At 36.1% G+C, this 23,297-nt stretch overlaps 2 protein-coding genes and 1 long non-coding RNA gene across 8 annotated transcripts; 1 reads left to right on the top strand and 2 right to left on the bottom strand.

Moving 5' to 3' along the window:
- Positions 1 to 5,502: 5,502 nt before the first annotated feature.
- LOC110716745 lies at positions 5,503 to 16,764 on the bottom strand. 6 transcript variants are annotated; one of them, XR_002510588.1, is made up of 10 exons: positions 16,297 to 16,764; positions 10,391 to 10,627; positions 10,185 to 10,300; positions 8,890 to 9,063; positions 8,570 to 8,799; positions 7,992 to 8,201; positions 7,770 to 7,862; positions 7,598 to 7,678; positions 7,060 to 7,484; positions 5,503 to 5,791 (listed from the first exon to the last, which is right to left on the bottom strand). XR_002510588.1 is itself a non-coding variant. In XM_021895380.1 (9 exons), the coding sequence occupies exons 2-9, from the start codon at positions 10,468 to 10,470 to the stop codon at positions 7,323 to 7,325; spliced, it is 1,179 nt and encodes a 392-aa protein (XP_021751072.1). In that variant the 5' UTR covers positions 10,471 to 10,627; positions 16,297 to 16,759; the 3' UTR covers positions 7,056 to 7,322. The 6 variants fall into 6 exon arrangements, 1 of the variants encoding a protein (XP_021751072.1); XR_002510586.1 differs by having other exon boundaries at positions 5,515 to 5,791; positions 7,565 to 7,678; positions 16,297 to 16,759; XR_002510587.1 differs by having other exon boundaries at positions 5,519 to 5,791; positions 7,565 to 7,678; positions 10,185 to 10,279; positions 16,297 to 16,759.
- LOC110716747 lies at positions 10,638 to 16,290 on the bottom strand. The gene is made up of 3 exons (XM_021895381.1): positions 11,983 to 16,290; positions 11,839 to 11,893; positions 10,638 to 11,744 (listed from the first exon to the last, which is right to left on the bottom strand). Exon 1 carries the CDS (start codon positions 14,403 to 14,405, stop codon positions 13,311 to 13,313), a length of 1,095 nt encoding a protein of 364 aa, XP_021751073.1. The 5' UTR covers positions 14,406 to 16,290; the 3' UTR covers positions 10,638 to 11,744; positions 11,839 to 11,893; positions 11,983 to 13,310.
- A 1,822-nt stretch (positions 16,765 to 18,586) lies between the features above and the next one.
- LOC110716648 lies at positions 18,587 to 20,289 on the top strand. The gene is made up of 4 exons (XR_002510553.1): positions 18,587 to 18,868; positions 19,043 to 19,205; positions 19,617 to 19,707; positions 20,213 to 20,289. It is a non-coding gene; the product is annotated as an uncharacterized LOC110716648 (long non-coding RNA).
- Positions 20,290 to 23,297: the final 3,008 nt, after the last annotated feature.

The raw sequence follows: 23,297 nt of genomic DNA, 5'->3' as shown, positions 1-23,297 counted from the left end.
GGTCTTTAAATCTTGTAATGTAAAGCTAGGGTAAAGGGTAGGAATCATTTGGGAATCATTTCGATTTTCATTGCTTTAATAAAATAAATTTAAAGTGAATAATTTAATTGAAAGTTGAAATTTCATTAATAAAATAAAATTACATTATTGATGGAATTTAAATAAAAGCTGAAATAAATTAACTTTAAATAACAATCTAAGTCTAATAAATCTAAAGTTAAGCAATGCTCTTAATCTTTCTTTTTCTTTCTAGCTCTTTTTCAATTCTTGTCTGCTTCCTCCTCTTCATCCATGACTTTAGCTAGTAGGCATCCTTTAGAGGACCTACATTCGATTTTGGAGTAGATGGTCTCCCCTTCAGCTAACACTCCATGCTTCTTTTCCACCCAAGCTTTTTTTGTCTGTGGTGTTAGCTTTTCTTTTTCCTTTGTCTTTGGTAGTATTTTTCTTCCTAGGCATTGCAGGTGTTTTGAATTCAATTCTTGCACCTAAGCGTTCCTTGGCAGGAGTCACCCTGTCACCTAGACGATTCTTCACATCGGTTCTACCCTGATCAATCGAAGATTTCTTCAGCAACCACTTCTTTACATCATTGGGAAAAGAAGGAGGAACCTTTTGGGTAATCACTTCCCATAAAGGTCTAGCGCCCCAGTAAGCATCAAATCTGTCTACTTCTTGAGAAATAGGGTACTCAAAGGGAGGATGAAGATCTCCGAAAGGAATATTCTAAAGCAAGACGTATTGTCTTTTTACCCTGCAGGGATAATAATAAGTTACACGAGACAAGCTTGGAAGACGGCAGAAAGGTTGCTTGTTAACACCAACCATCCTTTCTATTTTCCACCCTAGGACGACCCACTTGATAGTGAAATCACGTGATTCAAAGACTTTTCTCCACCCATGGCGCCTAATTTTAGGGATGCGCTTCTTCCTTCTCACGAAGCAGTTGGGAGTATACTTTTCAATGTCGTCCGGAGGGCTAATTAATCCTATCCTCTCCATTAGCCACATCTGTAAAAAAAAATTGCAATGCAAATAAATAATTATTACAATACAAAAATATATTTTTTGATTTCTGTAATTAAAAATATTATTTTTCTACCTGTAATAAAATTGGAGAGCCGCGAAAAGGCGCTTTTGGGTCCCTTTTCAATTCATCTAGACTAATCATATTCTCTCCAACTATTAATGGCATTGGATTTCTCCCTGATTCAATTTGTTCTAGTACAGTGGTTATAATTGATTGACCCTCATTATTTTTACCACTACTAAAAAAAATTGGTTAAGCATGCAAAACAGGAACGCCCTTCTTCTATATATATGAAAAGATTCAGAAAGAGGTTTATCAAAATAATAGCGTGCAAATTCTTTCAAATTAACTATATTGCCATCCACTATTTTTGATAAATCCCTTTCTTTTAAATTAGTGCAAATTCTATATCTATTCTAGGGATTGCTATAAGGTCTATTGCAGGGAAGCCTAAGATAGCACCAAATTCCTCCGGCAAAGGGCTAATCTCATCATACCCTATTCTGAAGCAATGAGTATCAACACTCCAAAATTCTAAAGCGGTATGTATGAAGTCTAGGTCAAGATCTACCCCTTTGATGCCATAAATTCCCCCCAGGTGAAATAAATCTAATTCTTTTCTCTCCCTCGCATTAAGAGATCGACACCATTCATGAGTATATTGAGTGAAGGTCTTGGTGACTAAAGACATGATTATTGTTTTTCTAAAGAAGAGAATTATTCATTCGCTGGAATTATGAGAAGAATCGGCTGGGCAGGGGATTTTTATACACAAATTGCGAGGAATTTCAATCAGACTGAAATACGGTATCAGCGTCAAGCGTCAATTGGCGTCACAATCCCGTGATTGGCGCCAACCGCCAACGCTTGGCGCCACACGCTAAGTGTAGCGCCAGCTGGCGCGATCAGCCGCGCGTGCTCAGCTTGCGTTTTTAATATTAGACTCGAGTTGGTTAATGATTTTATGGCTCCGTTTAATTTTCCTAAACATATTTTTTATCCTTTTCTTAATTAATTAAATATAGCTATTATTTTTAATTGATATTATTCTTGTTGGACTTTATTTTAAATTCCAAACACCCGACATTCTATTCATTTTTTTTCCTTTTTTTTTTCTTTTTTGGGGGAGAGAGTCGGATACCCTCCATCAATAATAAAAATGACGGAATTTTTGCGCAAAATTGTCGTCACACTTTTCTTGCACACACTAACATACACATAATAATAACAATCAAATAAATTCATAATGGCATAAATATACAAAATGTATCTATAAATAACGAGTCTAAGGCAAAGTTCTATAAAAAAGTCAAAATAAAATATAAACAGGAACAAACTACAGCGTCGGAGGACGTAGGCCCATCATGTCATAAAATTGCGTCATACGAGGAGTCACCTCTCCACCAGCTCCAGCTCCAGTCTCCGTAGGAGGAGGAAGACTCAATATAGGACCACTCCAGCCAGGATCAACCCGAGGCTGAGGCCGCGGAGGCTGCTGTGATGACAAGCCAACCTCGTACATCCCACCACCTCTAAAAGCCGAGGTAGCCTCTCCTACCGGCGCAGCATGAGCACCCTCAGAAGAAGATCCCGAGCCCTCTGCAACGTCAGCTCGAGCAGCCTCAGAGCGACCACCTCTACCCCTTGACGAAGTGCGACGACGTCTCGAGCTAGACCTCGCTGGGTCCTTCCGCCCCTCAGATATCGCGCGGGTGTGAGAAGCGGTAGGATGACCCTGCAAAAAGAGTTAAATCAGAAACAAAGTAAAATTGAAGCAGCAATGCAAAAATAATGAGTAAAGAAAGGCTACCTCTCGGATGACGTCATCCCGACGGCAAGTGGCCGCATTCCTCATCCGGACGAGCTGACTCCGGAAGGCATCTATGCATCGTGCCATCGCCGAAACCACCTCGCGTGAAAACTGTCAGAAAAATGAGGGTAAAAATGCATGATATATGAACACAAAAATTCTGAAAAAAAACTAGGCTTACTCTAGTCTCGTGGCGAGGAATCGACCGCTCTACGAAGCGCTCGCCCTCGGGAGCCGGAGAAATCATCTCCTCGATCGGCCCGTACATCCCCTGGTAGTGGATGGACATACGGGGTGGCACGAACTCAGCAGCACCGTCCTGATAAAACAGAAAAAATCAGTAAAGCATTACTTGGGGGCTACTTAGTGGAAAGTAAAGCTAAGAAAATCTTACCCTCACATCCTCAGCCGGTACGGGGGCTGGAGCTAACAAAGGTAGTAGCTCCTCAGCATAACACCGCCCGAGGATCACATGGGACCGCCAAGGGTACCAGCTCCCTCAGAAATGCTCGACAACCGCGCCTCGTCGAACATATGACGTGGTGGAGCAGCAGGAACGACGAAGACATCAGAAGAGTGTTGTCTAGCAACCCTCTCTCCTAAGTACGCGATCGCTCCATAAGTCCCCAGAAAATAGCGACGCTCAGTAGAATACTGTGCGGCTAACCCAGGGACTGTCCAACTGCCCCACGGCCGGTATACCACCTCAGGTCCCTATAAAGAGCATCAATCAGACAAGAATATATCTAAGCACCGCGAAAAATGCAAAATAAATAATAAAAGTCGTACCGCGATGATCCGGTTCCGGACATGTGTAGTAGACATGTCCATATGGTGGCCGCCCCAAGAGGCGCTCACTAGAAATCCCCGCGGCGATAGTCTCGCCGGCGCAGCAGAAGGAAAGTACTCGTAGAACCAAATCTACAAGGAGTTAGAAGTGTGAGTAAATACTAACTAATACGCAGAGCTAAACTTTATAGGGAATAAATGTTTACCTCTACGACCTTCCAAAAGGCAGACAAAGCAACGTTCGTCCCAAAGGACCGGTGTCGACACGAGTCCCTCAGCGCACGAACGAAGTCAGCATAGGCCAAGCTGGCCCAGTCATAAGTCCCGATCCGGTGAAGATCACGGACAGCAGGAAGACAGTAAAGCAACTCTCTACTACCTTTGTCAGGGGAGAATGTCCCTGACAACAACATCAGCACAAAGATGTGCACCCACTGCTCTCGGGTGGTCGCATCGTCATCAAGAGCCGCTGCCAGCGTCGAGCGGTGAATTCCTCTAGCACTAAACTGAGTCGTCTGGACCTCAGCTCGGGCCCGAATAGCGATCGGCCCCAACAGCTCCTCGACCTCCGAAGAGAAGACGTCGATTCCACTGTCAAACGGCAGTGGCACAGAAGTGAACTCCAGTCCTGTGATGAGACTGAAGTCCTTAGGGGTGACCATCATCTCGCCCCAGGGGAAATGGAAGGTGTTGGTGGTGTCGCAGAAGAACTCCACCAAAGCGCGCACTACGTGATGACTCCCGCTAGAGGCGACCATAGCCTCAGAGGTCTCGAACAGAGTAGCTAGCCCGCAAGACTCCCATAGGACTCTCGTCTCAAGATCCCTGGCGATGTGCATCCTGTACAAATCGCCCTGTGTCACCCTCTCAGAAATGTGGTGGACAGGGGCGAAGAACAAGGTCCGCTCATCCCACTCCGGAAGTTGACCAAGCGAAGTGGAAGGTGTGATGTCATCCTCTACGGGCTCATGATCCCGCCTAGTGTTTTGGGACCGTGAACCCGAGCCTCGTTGTCTAGCCATGCTACATTGTGTAAAATTATCATGAATTAAGGTTCTATAGTATCTAAGGTTCGCCTAACTGCATGATACTATGTTCGCAAAAACAGAGTACGTAGTACTAAAACATAGCATAAATTCAAATTGAGCATGGCAGCATTTTTCAAGCAATCAAATAATTTCTTGCAACACTATAGTGATTATTGTGACAAATTGAACAAGAATTGCTAGCAAAAACATCAAGAACAAGTCACATTGTTCTTCACGACCTTAAGAGGTCCAACAATGGCAAATTGCTCATTTCTTCACCAAATTGAGTCAAACAAGTCTGAAATTACTCCCAAAGCAATATACAAATATAATCAAGCAATTTCATGGCATAAAACTTGACAAAGAAAGCAAATTGAGCATTATAAGTTTCGAATTTTCATGAAATTCGTGAATAAACATGCCAAGAATTCATAAAAATTGATGTGAGTTTGAAGAAAACTTACATAGATCAGGAAATAGATGAAAAGAGCTTTGATTTGCAACAAATTTGAGCAAATTCGCACTACAACAAATTAACCTTTGTGCCACGGGAAAAATCGTGGCACAAGTTTGAAATTACCGTGGCTATGAAGTGTAGCCACGGGAATTCCAAAATTTACTCCCGAGGCACAAGAGGCCGTGGCAAGAAATTTTCCACGGGAAAAAGGATGTCGAGGAAAATTTTGAATTTTATGCCATGGGTATTCACGTGGCAAAGAAATTCTGTTGCCACGAATACTAACGAGGCTAACAACTACTTTGCTACAAATTATACTGTGGCTAATATACTTAGTAGCCACAAATATTACCGTTGCTAATATGGTTGTTTGCCACAAATACTACCGTGGCATATAATATCCACTACCACAAATACTATCGTGGCTAAAGTTGTTTGTCACGAATTTTTACCATGTCTACCAAATTTACTATCAATGATCTTTGTCGTTGGTTCGTGGCTTGAAAATTTAAAATGACATTTTTTTTCATTCAAATAAAGCACATTTGGTTTTTTCAGACCAAGATAAAAAGAGTAATGTGGCCTTCTAATCCTTCTACCATAGAAAAATAAAAATATTACATTATATGTAATTTGATAAATGTAGTATATCTTGTGCTTCGCAGTCTTCTTTTTACCTACAAGAATGAAAAACAAAAAGAATTAGCTGTAAATTTTTTTTTTATTTTTTTTAACAAGGAAAGGAAACTATACTACTACTAGATGATTATAGCATCTAGGAAAATCAATGTTTGTAATCAAATAGGGCCTCCATAATTGCTGAAAAATTAAAAAATTGCAAAACATGGAAGCTGCTACTACCGCAAGCAATAAAAATAAAACAGCAACAGTAATTTAAACTAAAAGCATAAGGCATAAAGGTAGATAGTAGTAGGGGAGCCCAGCCATGGCTCAAGAGAAGCTGCAGACATCAGATTTTTCACCATTAATCATGGCGAGAGAGTGAGCAAGTTCCTTGGTGTAGGCTGCAGTCAAGGTAGGAGGAAAGAAGAAGTGGAAAACTAAATTGTCATGTTGTGAGCTTCTATCTATGTCAGCCAATCCATGGGCAATTTCGTTTTTCGTCCTCTTTACATGAAGCACTGTAACCTGCCAATTTCTTTGAAGCAGTTCAGCAACATCTCTGATGATGTTGGCAAGAAGGTGATCAGTTTACAGCTCCAAAAACCTGATTCCCCTCTCCCAGGCAGCATTCAATCCTTCTAGTGGCTGGCCCTAGGGAGCTATAAAAATTATTTAAAATCCTAATAAACTATAAATTATATACAGTAAAACCAACACATACTTGGAAGACTACCTAAATAGTGAGGAATTTTTCCACTGAACTGACTCATAGACAGATTCAGAGTCTAAATATTAGTGTAGGAATTAGCAAACATGGCTTTGGAAAAAAAGAATAATATATTATAGAAGGCTACCAAGTATAAAAACAATACATTCATTTTGGAATGGACAAATAAGGCATGTGATATTACAAGATTAATACAACATGAGTAAATTGACAGGAAGAGCTCCTTGCAGGCCAGACAACGACAACAGGAGTTGCTCGATATGGAATTATTTTCTCCACATGCTAGAGTAAATTATTTTGTTTACCTAACTCTTTTATCTCTAGAAAACTAAGTTGTTCTTTTGGTCAATCAAGGATATATAATCAGTCCTAGGAGATTTTTGCTAGTGTTTAGCACATGAAGAAGGGTATCATATGAAGTTACTAAAAAGTCAGATCATAAGGAATAAATTGATCAAGGCTACACAATTGATTATTGTCTAAGTAAATTAAAGCAAGAAAACTCTCAAATAAAAGTAAAACAAAAAGCTATAGTTGACCGAATATGAATTCAGAGAGAGAAATGGTAATTCAGAAAGATCGAGATGTACTTACTTCACTTTTGATGCACCTTCACTTCCCGAATCATCATTATTCAAAGAACCTCCTGCTTCAAGAAAATCCAAAAGTTGACTAAATTTTTTCTCCCAAACTTCATTGTTCTCTGCAATTTTTTTGTCTACATCATTCCTAATAGCTTCCGCTTCTTTTTTGGCTTGTTCAGCTTCTATTCTAGCATTTTCAGCATCTTTTTTTGCTTCTTCAATTGCTTGATTTGCTTTCTTTTTAACTTCATTCACCTCTTCAGAAAGATCTAATCAAGAAGGCTTTACTTTGAAATGTTGTGTAATACTTCTACCAGGTCCATAAGCTTTCAAGTACCCGTATGTATCTTTGCCAAGCACATCTTGAATGATTTGCTCATCCGTTTTCTCATTGAGACCTTGATCCCTTTGCTCCTTTAGTTTGTTTATCTCATCCTATTATTAACAAAATTGCTAAGTTAGAATCTAAGATAGAGAATGTTATATGAAAATAATAATAAACAATCATAACTTACTACTGCACGGGTGTTATTTTCTAAAGTTATTACATTCACAGCCTTCTCAGACTTTCTCGTACGAGATGCAAGTAGTAGATCAACACGAGAACACTTCCCACCATTCTTCTTCCTCTACATCACAGAGATTTTAAAGTCAGATTATACTCATTATTACTAGTACTCTATCATGTATCAATTACAAGTAATGCATTTAATTACGTACAATTTCTTGTCTAGCGCGACCGAAGCTTTTAGTACCATTGTAGTGAGGCATCTTTTGATGAGCCCTACTTTCACTTGCTTTTTTACTCTTCTCCTGTTCTCAAAAGAATTTAAATATTTACACATGTAATTTATGTATGTGTGTGTGTGTGTGTGTGTGAGTGTGTGTGTGTGTGTGTGTGTGTGTGTGTGTGTGTGTGTGTATAGTATATCAGTATATTACCAAAACTGTATCATTACTCCAATAGTCGACCAAGAACTTCCATTCAACTTTAGTCATGTGACTTGGCTTATTTTTGAGACGTTCTTCTTTTGTTGTCAGCTTACTAAAGTACTTTCTTTTCAATTTGCTCCTTGCAAATCTAAACAATCGCTGTGCATGTTTCATGACACACTCTCTCCTTTGTTCAGGATCATCAAATGACCACTTCTCCTGAAAAATAAAAAAATAAGTTCATTAATACCTCTAACGCTTAACTATATATATTACATTTATTGATCTTCTACATATATGTGATTTGAAGGATGCTCATGCTAATGATAAATGATGTTAATTAGACATGATAGTAATAGCACGAAGTAATAGGAATTAGAACAAATGGTATGTGTGTAATCTGCTCAGAGTATTCAAAAATCATCTATTTAGGCTCTATGAGCTCACAAAGAGAATTTGGAGGGCTTCAGCTTTACATTTTGATAGCACACCATCATTTAATTGAGATTGTCAAAAGTCATCAGTTTTTTTAGTTCTGTAAGTGGGTCAGAATGCAAGAAATGATGTGTATTATGATACAATATTACCTGGATGCACAAATGATCTAATATTTCAGATGTATACTCATTCCAACCCTTGACTTGTATTGGACAAACAGATTTATTACGAACTTGTTGACCCAAGAAGAAAGAAAATAACGAGGCATTGTCACCAATAACAACACCATCCTCATCAAACTCCACATTTAGTTTTTCACCCGGAGGTAGTAGGGTAAGCTTCCTGCAATATACTGTCCCTCTTTTTTTCACAATTGTACCTAGATCATGCATAAGCTTAGTAGGTATAGAATTGTCATGACTAAAACCAAATTAAGCATGTTATATATGTTTGAAGGGATAATTCATACTTGCTGAAATGTTTAATTCCTCCTCCTCTGTTATATTCATGAGTTCGTTGTTAATGAGTGGTTCACTATCTGAAGATGCATTTTCACGTTCAAGATATTGACCAATTTGTCCATCCTCATCATAATATTGAGTTGTGTTGTTATTATCATCCCTTGTCTCTCCTTCTTCATTTTCTGTTTACATGTATAAGGAAAAAAACAAGTAAAATAGATTTGAATCACTGTATATGCATAAAGTAGTGAATATGCAATGGACCCAAGTGGCCCAAGCTAACTAACACTATAATATTCAGACTAACACTAGAAGGAACAAGATCCAACAAGGCAACAACAACCAATGAAGGCTACAACAACCAATAAAGAGAAGTGAAGCACCACAAGTAGTAAGACAGACAATCTGTGATGTTTAATCTTTTCCTAATAAAAGACAAATAGTGGAACAGGAGTGCAGGGAGGTGTGTGAAGGAAAGAGTGGTGCAGGTGTGTAAACAGGTGTGTGTAGGTAGGATTGGGGCAAGTGTGTAGGGAGGTGTGTGCAGGCAAGAGTGGGGAATGTGTGTGGAATATGTGTGTAGGGAGGTTTGTGCATGAAAGAGTGGGGCAGATATGCATGGAGGTGTGTGCAGGTAGGATTGGGGCAAGAGTGCAGGGAGATGTGTGCATGCAAGAGTGGGGAATGTTTGTGGAATATGTGTGCAGAGAGGTTTGAGAGGTGTGTGCAGGCAGTAGGGGGGTAAGTGTGTGCAGGGAGGTATGTACAGGCAGGAGGGGGGCAGGTGTGTGTAGGCAATTAGTGGGCAGGTGTGTGTAGGCAGGATGGGGGCAGGTGTGTGTCAGCAATTAGTGGGCAGGTGTGTGTAGGCAGGAGGGGGCAGGTGTGTGCAGGTGTATGCAGGCAGGAGGATCTGCTCGGATTAGGGACAATGATCTCTCGGTGGAAAATAGGAGTGCATATTAGACTTCGAATATAGATTCATATATTGAAATTTTATATTGAACAAATGCTCCAAATTCTATCACTAAGATAAGTACAATGAAGTTTTCCAGATTCAGATTTCAGTACAAATGTAGAAAGCTTATTTGCCAAACGATCAAATCCTATATTTATACAATACAATATCTACCATCCTTTATTTGCTTCACAGCTCACACATTAAATATTTCCATAACCATGATAAAAATTTTCACATGATACTTTTATACATCTTTAAGAAATTCTAGATAAACTTGCAGCACTAACAATATCAATGACAATAGAAACAACTAAATTCAAGAATCAAGTAGAGTAGAGACACCTTTTTGTTCTTTGTCCATGGCAATTTCTTCTTGTGCTTTTTTGTTCATCTTTTGCAACTTTGCCAATGACTTTGGTGGAATGAAATTCCCTTTTCTGTTTCCTTCTCTCAAATTTCTTATGTTAGCGTGATACAAATTTATAAAATATCAAAAATTATTATAATTGATGGGAAGCAAATTGAATCATTCTTAGTTGAAATGATACCCTTCTTGTAAATCTGATTTGAGGTTCATTCTCGTGTTCATGAACCTCAAGCTCATCATCATTGGGAATATAATCATCATCGCCCCTGCCAGCACTGCTTTTTTCTTTTCTTTTCTTCTTTTTTGTACTTTCAACCAAACTCGTCATAGAGGAAGCAATTCGTTTTACGCCCAACAACTCCAATCTTTGTTTGTTGGCTGCAATTGTTAGAAGCCTCTTTCTTTCATACTCATTCATCTGCTTTTACATTGATCATAAAATTTACAGTTACAAAACAAACACGAGTTGCAGAATTATATTGCACATTAATTGCCTTATAAAACCTAATGCATGGGTGAACCTCCTAGCTACTATACATGTCATGTCAGATACTTTGTTAGTCTAATAAGGCCTATTATCAATAATTATTCACAATAATAAAGGCATTTCACATAAAAATATTCTACAAAAAACCATTAAGCACAAATATAAAGTGTAAGAAAAAAGCAAACGTAATTAAAGAAATAGTTCAAAACGCCTAAGATATAAGTATGAATACAAGCAATTCATAACTTAAAAAAAAACACAAAAAATTTGAGTCAAGCAAGATCAATATCATCATCATTATCACTCTCTTGGTCACTCTCACTATCATCCTCATCATCTTCTAGTAAATCGTCATCATCAAACTGTTCATTTTCTTCAGAACTGAAATCTTTGGGTTGATTTTCCTCAGTGGCATCTATGACGATTTCACCAACATCATCTCTTATTTCAACAGGTGGATCATGAGTCTCCTCTAAATTAGTTGTGCTTAAGACATGAGGGCCTTCAGCGATCATTGGTTGTAGTTGTTGTAATGCATCCTCATCACTTTCAATCACTTCCTTTTCTGGAACATTATAATGATGCCTTGGATGGGTCTTCACAATAACAAGCCAATCAGGATCAAGTCCATCACTAACATAGAATACTTGTTGAGCTTGAGACATGAGCACAAAGGGTTCTTTGGTACGCAATGAACAATGACTATTGACACTCACATTGCCATGCTTGTCAACCTTAACACCTCTTCCAACTTTATGAACATCCCACCAATCACAACAAACAACACCACACGTTTTCCATCCAAATATTGTATCTCAAGTATCTCAGTGAGGATCCCATAGTAATCTTTTTCTGAATTCCCAACAATGCCCTTGACCATAACTCCACTATTTTGGTGTACCCTTTTCATTTCAATATCCCTTGTGTGAAATCTAAACCCATTTGCAAGAATTCCATTTAAACACAAAACACCTTGCAAAGGACCTAAAGCCAAAGTTTTCAAATCTTTTACGACTTGATCATTGCCTTAATTAGGCAGATTCATAACCTATAAATAAAAAATAAATAACATTAAAAAAATGAGACTAACACGAACTGATAATATAAAAAATAATAAAGCTACTTTTAATTATATAAAATACCCGATCACGAAACCAATCCACTAAATTTTTGTTAGATGTGCTCTCTTCATATTCGCTGAAAATCAAATGAAAAATATATCATACGATAGTCGTATCAAAAAATATATTTAGTAGTTTTTTAAAAATAAAAGTAATATATCATACTCTAAATAAGCTTGTGCTTCATCACAATTCTTAAGTATATATTCTCGTACTTGAGCTAACTCTTCCTCATTGAGAGACCTACTTTTAGCCTTCCCCAAAGGAATACCCGATGATGCGAAGATTGATATACCTTCGTAGTCATTATTTCCCGCATCATCATTCCTCTCGGGTTGATTAAATTTGGTCTCAATTTCATGCAAGTACTTTGAACAAAAGTACATGCACTCCTCAATGATGTAACCTTCCGTGATGAAACCCTCCGGCCTACTCTTATTTCGAACATAACATTTAAATCTACGTAGGAGCCTACAAAATAATAAAAAATTTGAAAACATGTTGAAATAGTTAAATTAAGAAACTAAACAAAAAATATTCATATACTAAGGAATACCTTTCTATTGGATACATCCAATGATATTGTACCGGTCCACCAATTTTTGCTTCAGTAGCTAGGTGGACACACAAGTGGACCATGATAGTGAAAAATGATGGAAGAAAAATCTTCTCCATTTCACAAAAAGTAAGCACAATTTCACATTCAAGATTTTCTAAATCTTTCACTTTTAATGTTTTAGAGCACAGGTCCTTGAAAAATGTACTCAATTTCACTATCACATCGTACACTTTGGGTAAGGATACCCCACGAATTGCAAGTGGCAATAATTGTTCCATAAGCACATGGCAATCATGAGTTTTAAGACCATATATTTTACGCTTGTCAAGGTTTATGCATTTTGAAATGTTAGAAGAATATCCATCAGGAACCTTCAAAGTCTCTAAAAACTTACACACCTTTTCTTTTTGTGCCTTAGACAAGGTGTAAAGTGCTGGAGGAATATGCCACTTTCCATTTTATAATATTGGAGCAAGATGCTTCATAACCTTCAAATGCTTTAGATCATGTCTAGCCTTTAAATTATCTTTTGACTTCCCATCAATATCTAGCAAAGTACCGAGAATATTATCAAGTACATTTTTTTCAATATGCATGACATCAAGATTGTGTCGAAGCAAAAGGGTACTCCAATAAGGCAATTCAAAAAAAATACTTTTCTTCTTCCAATTATCATCTCTCTTTGGCAATTTCATTGTTTTTCCTAATTTCATGTCTTCAAGATCTCTAAGTTGCTCTAAAATCTCATTCGAAGATAAATATTTAGGAGGACCTCTTGCTTCTACTTTTCCATTAAAAGATTTGTTATCTCTCCATTATGATCGGTAGGAAGAAACCGGCGATTATCCATGTAACAACATTTTCCCTGATTTGGTAGTCGAGTAGAGCTAGTTTCCTTCATACAATATGGACATGCTTTATAGACTTTGGTAGACTACCCAGATAAGTTAGCGTACGCTGGAAAATCATTTATGGTCCATAATAATGCAGCACGCATTTGAAAGTACGCATCCTTTGAAGCATCATAAGTCTTGGCTCCAGTTTCCCACAATTCTTTTAAGTCCTCAATTAATGGTTGCAAGTATATATCAATGTTATTTCCAGGTCCAATTTTCCCTGGAATTAACAAAGATAGTATTGTGTAAGGTTGTTTCATACACATCCATGGAGGAAGATTGTACACAACAAGCACTACTGGCCATATACTATAGTCACTTCTAAGCCCGCTAAATGGATTGAATCCATCACTTGCTAAACCCAGCCTTACATTACGTATCTCTGCAGAAAAAGAAGGATGTTCTTTATCAAAATGCTTCCAAGCTTGACAATCTGCCGGGTGTTTAAGGACTCCATCATCTTCGCGTTTATCAGAATGCCATCTCATCTCACTTGATGTTTTAGATGACATAAACAACCTTTGCAACCTTGGAATTAGTGGGAAATAGCGTAGTACTTTTGGAGAAGCTCTATTGCGCTTAGTATCACATATGGAACACTTTTCAAGGTTAGCATTTTCTTTCCAAAATAACATACAATCATTTTCACATGATTCTATTTTTTTATAGTCGAAACCAGGATCAGTAATCGTCTTACGTGCTTCATAATAATTTGAAGGCAAATCAGCACCTTCAGGCAAAGCATTCTTGAACAGTTGAAGCATATTAGTAAAAGCTTTGTTAGTCATGCCATCCATACATTTGATTTGGAATAGCTTTAGAATGAATGACAATTTGGAGAATTTGTCACAACCAGGGTACAAAGTTTGTTGAGCATCTCTAATCAAATTTTCAAACATGTTTGCCTCATTTGTATGCTTAGTAAATCTAGGAAAATCAAACTCAGAACCCTGTTGCTCTTCATCCCACATGTCATCTATCTCATCATTTGAGACTCCAGGACTAAACCTATCATGGATCATCCTAAATATATCATCATTAGCACTTTCTTCCAATTCATTTCTACTTTTTTTTTTGTGGCGGCTTGTATTCTCCATGATAAATCCAACGAACATACCCTTGCACAATTCCATTCACCAACAAGTCACTGTATATTTCGTCCCTTGTTTTATGTTGAACATTATTGCAATGATTACAAGGGCAAGGTACCTTCTTATCATCCTCTCCTATATCACTATTTGATGCTAAGTCACGAAAAGCAAACTCAAGAAATGAATTAACCCCTTTTATGTATAAGTTGTCTGTCCTATTAGCACACCTCATCCACTCTAACCTCTCTTGAACATCCAACGTATCCATGTGTAAAGAAAGGCTATGAATACATAAAAAGTTAAAAAAAAAAAAAAAAAAAAAAAAAAAAAAAAAAAAAAAACAAATGAATGAATGAATTAAGTTGCTCCTAACTTGAAAGAACAAGATAGAAAAATTTTCATCTTCATGAACTTTAAGCAAATACTCAACATTACTTCTTTGATTGTAATAATCAACATGTTACTTTTGTAAAATACCATTAGACATTTATACATAAACTGAATTTTCACAACTAACTTCCAATTCAGCACATTATCACATATACAAACAGTTGACCCCTCCTTGAGTGCACACCTTCCCCCCTGGCTACAAACCTGCCCCCTCCCTTAACTTGTTACACCTGCTTACACAACTCTCCCTTGCTTGCACATTGAACTCATCCCCTATTTGTACACTAAACTCATCCCGTCTCTGCCTGCCTGCACACACTAATCCCATCTATTCCCGTCCCCCTCCCCTTGTTGCACACCTTCCTTCCCCCTGCGTACACAACTCTGCCTTTCTTGTACACTAAAATCATCCCTTACCTGCCTGCCCCCTTCCCTACACACTGAACTCACCCCGCCCCCTTCTCGCACACACTAATCCCCTCTCTTTCTGCCCCATTCCCTAGCTGCACATTTACCTTATCCCAGCCTACACACCCCAACATTAATTTTCATTGTAGTTTCATGGTCAATTTTGTTAATTAGCTTTGTATTATTCTTATTTGTTTCAAAAATTGGTATTAGTGAGCTTATGTCAGTTCATGTTGCAATAAATTTGTAGTTAGAGGCTTAGAGCTAGTATTATCTAGTAGTAGTTTTAGATTAAGCTTATGTTCTAATTTTATAGGGTTTTTTGATAAATAGCTTTTCTTATCTAAGTGGACATGACATTATTTAAATCATCATTTACTTTTGTTTTTTTGGACTATTAGTGTTAAATGAAAACAGATACAAAGTTAGGCTTATGCAACACATATTAGCATTTTTAACCAATGTGGTTTAACTGTTTAAGCCTTTAAAGACAAGTTGATTCTAAGATATTGGGTATATAGGCAATGTTAACACCAAACATGAATGACAAATCGACACAAGGTCAATGCAATAGGCAATGTTTGGTCATGCAGATTTATTGAGATTCATGCTAGATGTTAATACATATAATCAGATTAAGCCCATGACCCACCCACTTGGATTGGTTAAGCCTAGTAGCCAAGGGGCTTAGATTAAGTATCCTATAAATGAACATCAAACATATAGAAGAGCAGAACAATCGGCTGCAAGTATCTTCCTACAACTGAACAACAGGGACCTTAAAGACCATGAAGCTAATCAAAATAAGTAGATAACCAACAACAATCACAGCATATCATCAAAGAAACTACTTTTTAAAAATAAATCAAATTAATTAAATGAAAACAAGAAACCTGCCAGAAGAAATTATTAGAATTAAACAACAAAAATCAGTTGAGCCACACCAAATTGAAGCAAAAATTGGAAAAAAAAAAAACATCAAAATTTGAGAACAATTCGATTCAAGCATAGCAACTAGATTCCGTTGTAATTCAATTGCTACCACATAAGTATTGGAAACAATAAATTAAATTCAACATTGATTCACGCATAAATAAACTACATATAAGAAAAACGAACAATAAATAGATCTAACCTTGAAATTTTGACCAAGAATTAATCTTGCGCGTTAGTCGAATCTTCGATCTAGGTATCGTTTGAACGGTTTTGGTTCTCCAACAAAAAAGATTTTTGGTTTTTTTTTTTTTTTTATAAGGGAAGGTTTCTGAGTTTTAAGGCATATTTTGGGGTTTTGCTAAAATTTTTAATAAGTTGGCGGCTAATGAAAGGGAATTAAGCGCCTAATCAAGTTTGGGATTTGTGATGATGTTTTTGTTTTTGTTAATTAACTGCCTAATCAGCAAATCAGTAGTTTTTTTTTTAATTTTATTTTATTTTATTTTATTTGAGGAAGGAAAGATGATCTTACACAACTAATTGTTAGCTTATAATGTAACATGTATAAATTATCATACAAACTAAGGCATGTGATACTTTATAAAACGTATCAATATAGTATAATGAGCATATGTCCTTTATAATCTATATTTTATAAATATAATTTATGATAACTCTAATGTTAATAATTTTTATTTCATAATACATATCACATGATTAAAACTAATTATTCATGAACATAATAATTATTTCATAATATATTGACATTAGTTTAAGTTTTTTTTTCTTTTCCTTAAATGAATGTTCACATTCCTTAAATGAATTTGGGTTAATTTATGTATGTCCTAAAAATATACTACCTCTGTTTCACATTTTTTTGCAATTTTGAAGGGTGTACGGATTCATAGGCAAAATTTGTTTGTGAGTGTAAGATAGAGAGAGTAAAATAGGAATGCATGTGATGAAGAGAGAGATAGAGAGAAATGACAACCTAAAAAGGGACACTAAAATATTAGTTGCAAATAATGTGTAGCATCCATTATTGGAAAAAGTTGCAAAAAATATGAAACGGAGGTAGTATTTTGATGTGGTAAAAGTGTTAATTTGTTGTAGTGTCACCTGAGACAAGGAGATCTGGTATGATGTTAATAAGGTCTAATATGATCTGATCTAAATTTCTATTATCTGGTCGTCTGATTTGATTTAATAATTTGAGTAAATTTTGACCACATTTTAGTATTAAGATATAATTAAACAAAAATATATATTATCAAAATATATTTGTTAGATTCGTCTTATTATGAACTTTTCAAAATTGGATTTTCAAATACATGAAAAACTGTAAAAAAAAAAAAAAAAAAAAAAAAAAAAAAAAAAAAAAAAAAACTGATAAACTAAAACACATCAAACACAGCATAATTAGAAAATAAACCTATTCAAAGTAACCTGACACTGGTTAGCTATATGCATGATGAGAGAGATTGACTTCCGCTCTTTCAACATTGAATATGATGCAATGCTGAAAAGTGCTTCTGATTTTAACAATCTCCTTCCAAATTCAAAAAAAAGGTGAATATCCAAGGGTCCCTTGCTTTTAAGAGAAGTGACAAGTGAGGCAGAGTCAGTTAAGATCTTAATTAATTGACCTATAACCATTTTCACAAGCCTATCTTAATGCATAAAGACAAGCTCATGTAAGGGTTTTCAATTCAAATCGAACCATCTCGAATTAAAACTAGCTAAAATTAGAATATTTAATGAGGTTATTACATCAGTATATTCTTTTACCTATTTACCCAAGGCTTAAGTTACGTGTTACTTTAAGAAAGAGTTAGAGGTTAACTAAATAAAAAAATTGAGTTCTTTAATCCAAATACCATCTTAATAAGCCAATATAAAGCTGACAAACAACATTATTAGAGTAATATTAGCTTATTGTTAAAACATTATTAGAGTAATATTAGCTCATCGTTAACCCGATTCCAATTATTTTTATAAAGCCAAACTCATATAAGGGTATTCAATTCGAGCTGAACTATCTCAAATTAAAACTTGATACTATTAAAGAAAACCTAGTCATGCTATATGTAATAATTTAGTCTTTGGTCTAGCTAGCTTACTTTATATGTAGTTTTTCAATAATACTCAATTACATCATTTATATTTTATAAGGATACACAACTAGTAATAAATTTATATAACTTTAATGAAATTTTTCATCATATGCTTATCTTATCAGTGTAATGCAAATGTGCAACTATGCTCATATCTACTACTCACTTATACCATATTAAATTTATATGTATATTTATAAATTAATGAATTTAGAATTATTCTTGCATAGTGACGGAGTGCTATGTAATATGTAATTGTTTCACACTATCAAAAAAAAAAAAAAAAAAAAAAAAAAAAAAAAAAAAAAAAAAAGAGAGAGAAAATCAAATACAATTTTATATATAAAGTGTTTTTTTTCTATTAAGTTATATAGAGTGGTTAAAAAAAATCTATATTTCAATTTTGCTAATATACAAATGAATTTTAGGCGGAAAAATTACCTCCATAATCAATAAAACACTTGACCTGGTTAAAATGATGGAAATTCTTCCCTCTAAAAGCATTATTTGGCGGAAAAACTTCCTCCGAAATACATGTAATTTATGAGTTAAAAAAAAAAGAAAAGAAAAATGAAGTAAAGCATAGCTACTTCTCCAACGTTCTTCGGTTCTTCCCATCATTCTCTATTCTCTAACGACCATCTCCTAAAGTGATAGGTAATTTCCTTCTCTCCGAAATCTGAAATTTAATATTTCTCTAAAATTAGTTTCGTCAAATCAATTTGGGGCTTCTTTTTTTGTTTTTTTTTTTTGATATTATTGATATCAATTTGGGGTTTCCTTAATTCCATGGGTTGTGAAATTTGTATAATCTATCACCATCTCCCATAGATCAAGTCAAAGACGAATCCACGAAAGAATTGCAAAACTTGAGCTCCAACTCTCTTCCTTTACTTCTTCCGATCGCCGCCACTGACGCCACCCCATAGCGTCTTTCCGGTGATCTGAGAGGTGCAAAAATGGCGATATGTTTGGTGGCTTCAATTGCAAAGTGGTAAGTGGTTTGCTAATTAGTTAATTCGATTTATATCCTAATCCTATTGATAGGTTTTTTTTTTTTTTTTTTTTTTTTTTTTTTTTTTTTTTTTTTTTTGCAATGGGTGATTTAGTTGTATTTTTATTTCGGTTGAATTCAATTAAATTTAATTGTGCTATTATGTACGAGTAATTGATGCCCAATTGAAGTTTAAAATGGAAATTAAAATTGAAATGGAGGCTGAACTAAAATATATATATATAGAGTGGTTTGGTACTGGAGTCTAATTTGAGTATTGTGTTATTGGGGGGTTCGTTTTATCAAGATTTTATGATGATTTGTTGTTAATGATCAAAGTGATACTCTCAGCAAATTCCTTGTCTTTGGTAATTTATCTTCTGTTTGCATTCTCTTACTTGCCTAAATCAGCAAGGTGGCTTGTCAGCAAGGGCCAAGGGAAGGAGGATATCTGAAGCCAAGAAGGAATTAATGAGGTTACGAGGAAATAACGATGTCACAGGTGAATCTCTTCCTTAAATTTTTGTTTTATAGTATATGGCTTACCGTAGTTTTGTGACTTTTGTCCTTGTTTTTGGATTCAAGTAGTGTCTAAAGAATCTAGCTGTAACATTCAAGAAGACCAGCAAGTTACTTATATTATTTGTCAAATGTGGGCATTTTTATGAATCCAGCAGTCAGATATGCATGCATACTAAGTACTGATTAAGTGGTATTAATGTATTATGCTTTCCCGAAGTCTTAGCTCAAAGTTTGAATATGATTTTGGAGTTGAAACTGTAACATGATGTTTGCTTAGTATTAAATGTGAAGACTTAAGTTAATGAATGTGCGTTACTTGTAGACTCAAATAATATTTCAATTCATCCATAGTGATTTAGCTTGAATTGACTCTTTGTAACCAATCAATTCGAGCACGAAAACAAGCAATAAACTGTACTTTATTAAAGTACTTTTACTTGTAGTATATATAAAGAAGGAATTTTGACTTGAAATATTTGCTGCAGATGTCAAGGTAGTCTGGTGCCAGGAAGAGGCAATGAACATGGGCGCTTACAGCTATATTGTACCTCGTCTATGTCCAGCAATGAAATAATTAGACAGGAAGTGCTGATGACATTGAGTATGTTGGGTACCTTCCATCTGCTGTAACTGCTACTGGTTTTATCTTAGTTCATAGAAAAAGACACACTGAGCTTTTGCAGTTAGCATTGCAGCCAGAGCCAGTCCCATTCCCATGAGCCAGTGGGCTGGTGCACGCTTAACACTGATGGAGCAGCAAAGGGCCCTCTTGGGCTAGCTGAGGGAAGGGAAATTATCAGATATGAGACAAGTTAATTTCGAGGTGTTCTGCTACTGTTGTTTGTCGCCACTGCTGGCGGCTCCTTCTGCTTCCCGCCACTGCTGGCTGCTACTATTGGCTGCCACTGTTGTCTGCTACTACTGACTGTTGTTTGCTGCTACATGCTGCTGTCTGCTACTCTGCTAGTAGTTGTTGTTAGTGTTGTTGTCTGCTAGTAGTTGCTGACTTGTTGTAAGTGCTGCTTGATAGCTGCTGTTATTATTGTTGTTTACTGATTCTGTGGTGATTTTTTTTAGAATTGAGGTTTTTCTTGTTTCCTCACTTTTTACAAGCTAGAGACCTACGCAGTAAGTTTTTTCTTTTTCTTTTGACTATTATATTGTTTGGTCAAACATAAAAATTGGTGTATGGATGTTTTTTTTGTATGAGTTATGAAATTATTTCAATTCAATTTATTGTTTAGTATCATATACGTGTAATTCCTCACTCATGGTTGTACATATTTTTATTTTTTATTTTTTGAAACAAGCAAGCGGGAATTTATTAACTTAAATCAAGTTCCGCCAAAGTGAATAAACATTGGGGAAAGTTCAACATACATATGCTCCAATGAGATCGAAGTATCCCATCTAGCTAAACAATGTGTAACTACATTCCCACCCCGCTTCACATGAACACAGTTAAATGACATAAAAGAAGGTTTACTATGAATAATTTCATCATATAAGAGATAGACAGGAGAAGCCCCCTTCAATTCATTGTTGATAGCCGATACAACATTGCTAGCATGCATCACATTCGAGTATGACATCCTCAAAACCAAACCTGCTCGTCAATTGCACACCATGCATATGCTGCAGCCCCTGCTTCAGCAAGCTCAACAGACCACCGCACCCCTTAATTATTAAGGATTATCGGCTTAGTGCAATTTTACATTAGTTCATATTAGAATAGTATCTTTTATGTATATGTTATACTATCTGCATTATAAACTAAACTTGAAAAAAAAAAGAAAAAACCCAAAATTAATGATTAAAATATTGTAAAAAAAAACCTTGTATTTGTGGGCTATTTTACACTAAGGTCTTTTTTATTTTGGAAATAATTAATAATTATGAGAGATAATAATTTTAAAATGAAATTATTGAATTTTATTTGCGTAAATGTCATACGATTATAGATTTATAATGGTGCATAATCAAGTTTCATCAATTTTACATATAAGAGTTTGTAAATAAATCTTTTTACACAGTCGTTAATATCTCATGGTTAAAACTAATTAAATAATTGATAACATTAGTCTTAGTTTATTTTCCTTACAAATATATAATTCGTTTGTAATAACATATTGCCACGGAAATAAATTTTAATGTGGCACAAGTGTTAGAATGATTGTCACAGTCAAAATAAATAAATACCCGTGACACAAGTGTTTGTTTGCAACGAGAAAATTATTTGTTGCGGAAACAATGTCCATTTGCCACGGGAATATAATTATGTGTGGCAAAAGTGTTTATTTGCCACGGGGAAAAAAATTTAGCCGTGGCACTAGTTTCAATTAGCCACGAACTCATTTTTCCCGTGGCATAAAATTTGCTGTCATATCAAGTTTATAATTGAACTTATTTTTCCCGTGGCAAGCTCAAATTTTGCCACAAATTTTGTATTCCCGTGGCATAATTCGTGGCACAAGAGTCAATTTGTTGTAGTGTCGGTTGAGAAACGAGCAAGCAATGAGCAATTGAAGCTTTCGGGTTTCTTCGAGCAGTTTTGCGACGAGCAAAGCAGCGAAATGAAGAGGAAAGGGGTATTTAAGGAAATCCCCGTGCTGGCGCCAAGCCCTATGCATTGGCCTCACAAATTTGGCTTGGGCCTGGCGCTAATGCTAATAAGGTGGCGTTGATGGTTTTTCAGCGACGCCAAAGCACCCAGCCACCTGATGAGGTTGTGCTAGCCTTCTGCAACATATTTTTGGATTCCTTGGTACGCCAGTTAGCCCCTCTAAGCAATTTGACATGATTTAATAATCGGCTTGATTACATAAAGTGATCGACCTGATAAGAGATCGTCTCACTTAGCTTAAAGCGCCTAAGCATTGGCTCATTAAAAAAAAGTACCGACATATAGGTTCAAAAGCGCAAAAAGGCACCGACATATAGGTTCAAGAGCAAAAGAGCACCAACGTACAGATTCAAAGCAACGGAAGCGCCAATGTACAGGCATAGCGGGAGCAAAGTTCAGGCGAACTTTAAAAGATCGACAGGCGTGGATCTTCGGTAATTTCCTATAGAAAGTTATCGCATTAAGTGAAGGTGACTTAAAGAGAAGATATCTTCGAAGGCATTCCCTAGCTTGCGGAAAGTTGTCATGAACAACTGGAGGTAATTTCGGGCGAAGTTATCTTCGATGATATTCCCTAGGATGTGGAATATTATCAATGCGGATGGAGATTTTTTCAAGAGAAATAATCTTCGATGGTATTCCCTTGGATGTGGAATATTATCAATGCGGAGGAGGATCGTTTCAGGCGAAGCATTCTTCTAATTTGGAAGCAATTACAGGCGTAGCGGTTTTCAAGCGGGATGACATTCTCTAGCTTGCAGGAGGTCATCAAAACAATCAGTTACTGTAGAAACCCATTTGTGTCTCCCCAAAACCAAACCCAGTGATGAGTACCTTTCACATCGAATCATAATCGAATAAAACGAAAGTGTGGAAAGATCTAGTGTTGCGGATAGTTTTTATTTCTTTTCTCTTCTCTCTGTTATTAAAAACTTATTTTAAGAAAA

Source organism: Chenopodium quinoa, unplaced genomic scaffold (genome assembly GCF_001683475.1).
Source record: "Chenopodium quinoa cultivar QQ74 unplaced genomic scaffold, ASM168347v1, whole genome shotgun sequence".
Classification (NCBI taxonomy): domain Eukaryota; kingdom Viridiplantae; phylum Streptophyta; class Magnoliopsida; order Caryophyllales; family Amaranthaceae; genus Chenopodium; species Chenopodium quinoa.
This window is presented reverse-complemented; position numbering and strand designations above follow the sequence as displayed.

Excerpts from the sequence above, each read along its gene's own strand:
- LOC110716745 (XM_021895380.1), bottom strand. The coding sequence starts at position 10,470 with ATGATGATTATATTCCCAATGATGATGAGCTTGAGGTTCATGAACACG. Across the intron at positions 8,202-8,569 it reads TAGATCATTTGTGCATCCAG|GAGAAGTGGTCATTTGATGA; the intron begins GTAATATTGTAT and ends TTTATTTTTCAG. Across the intron at positions 7,863-7,991 it reads GGAGTAATGATACAGTTTTG|GAGAAGAGTAAAAAAGCAAG; the intron begins GTAATATACTGA and ends TTTTGAGAACAG.
- LOC110716747 (XM_021895381.1), bottom strand. The coding sequence starts at position 14,405 with ATGGAATTGTGCAAGGGTATGTTCGTTGGATTTATCATGGAGAATACA.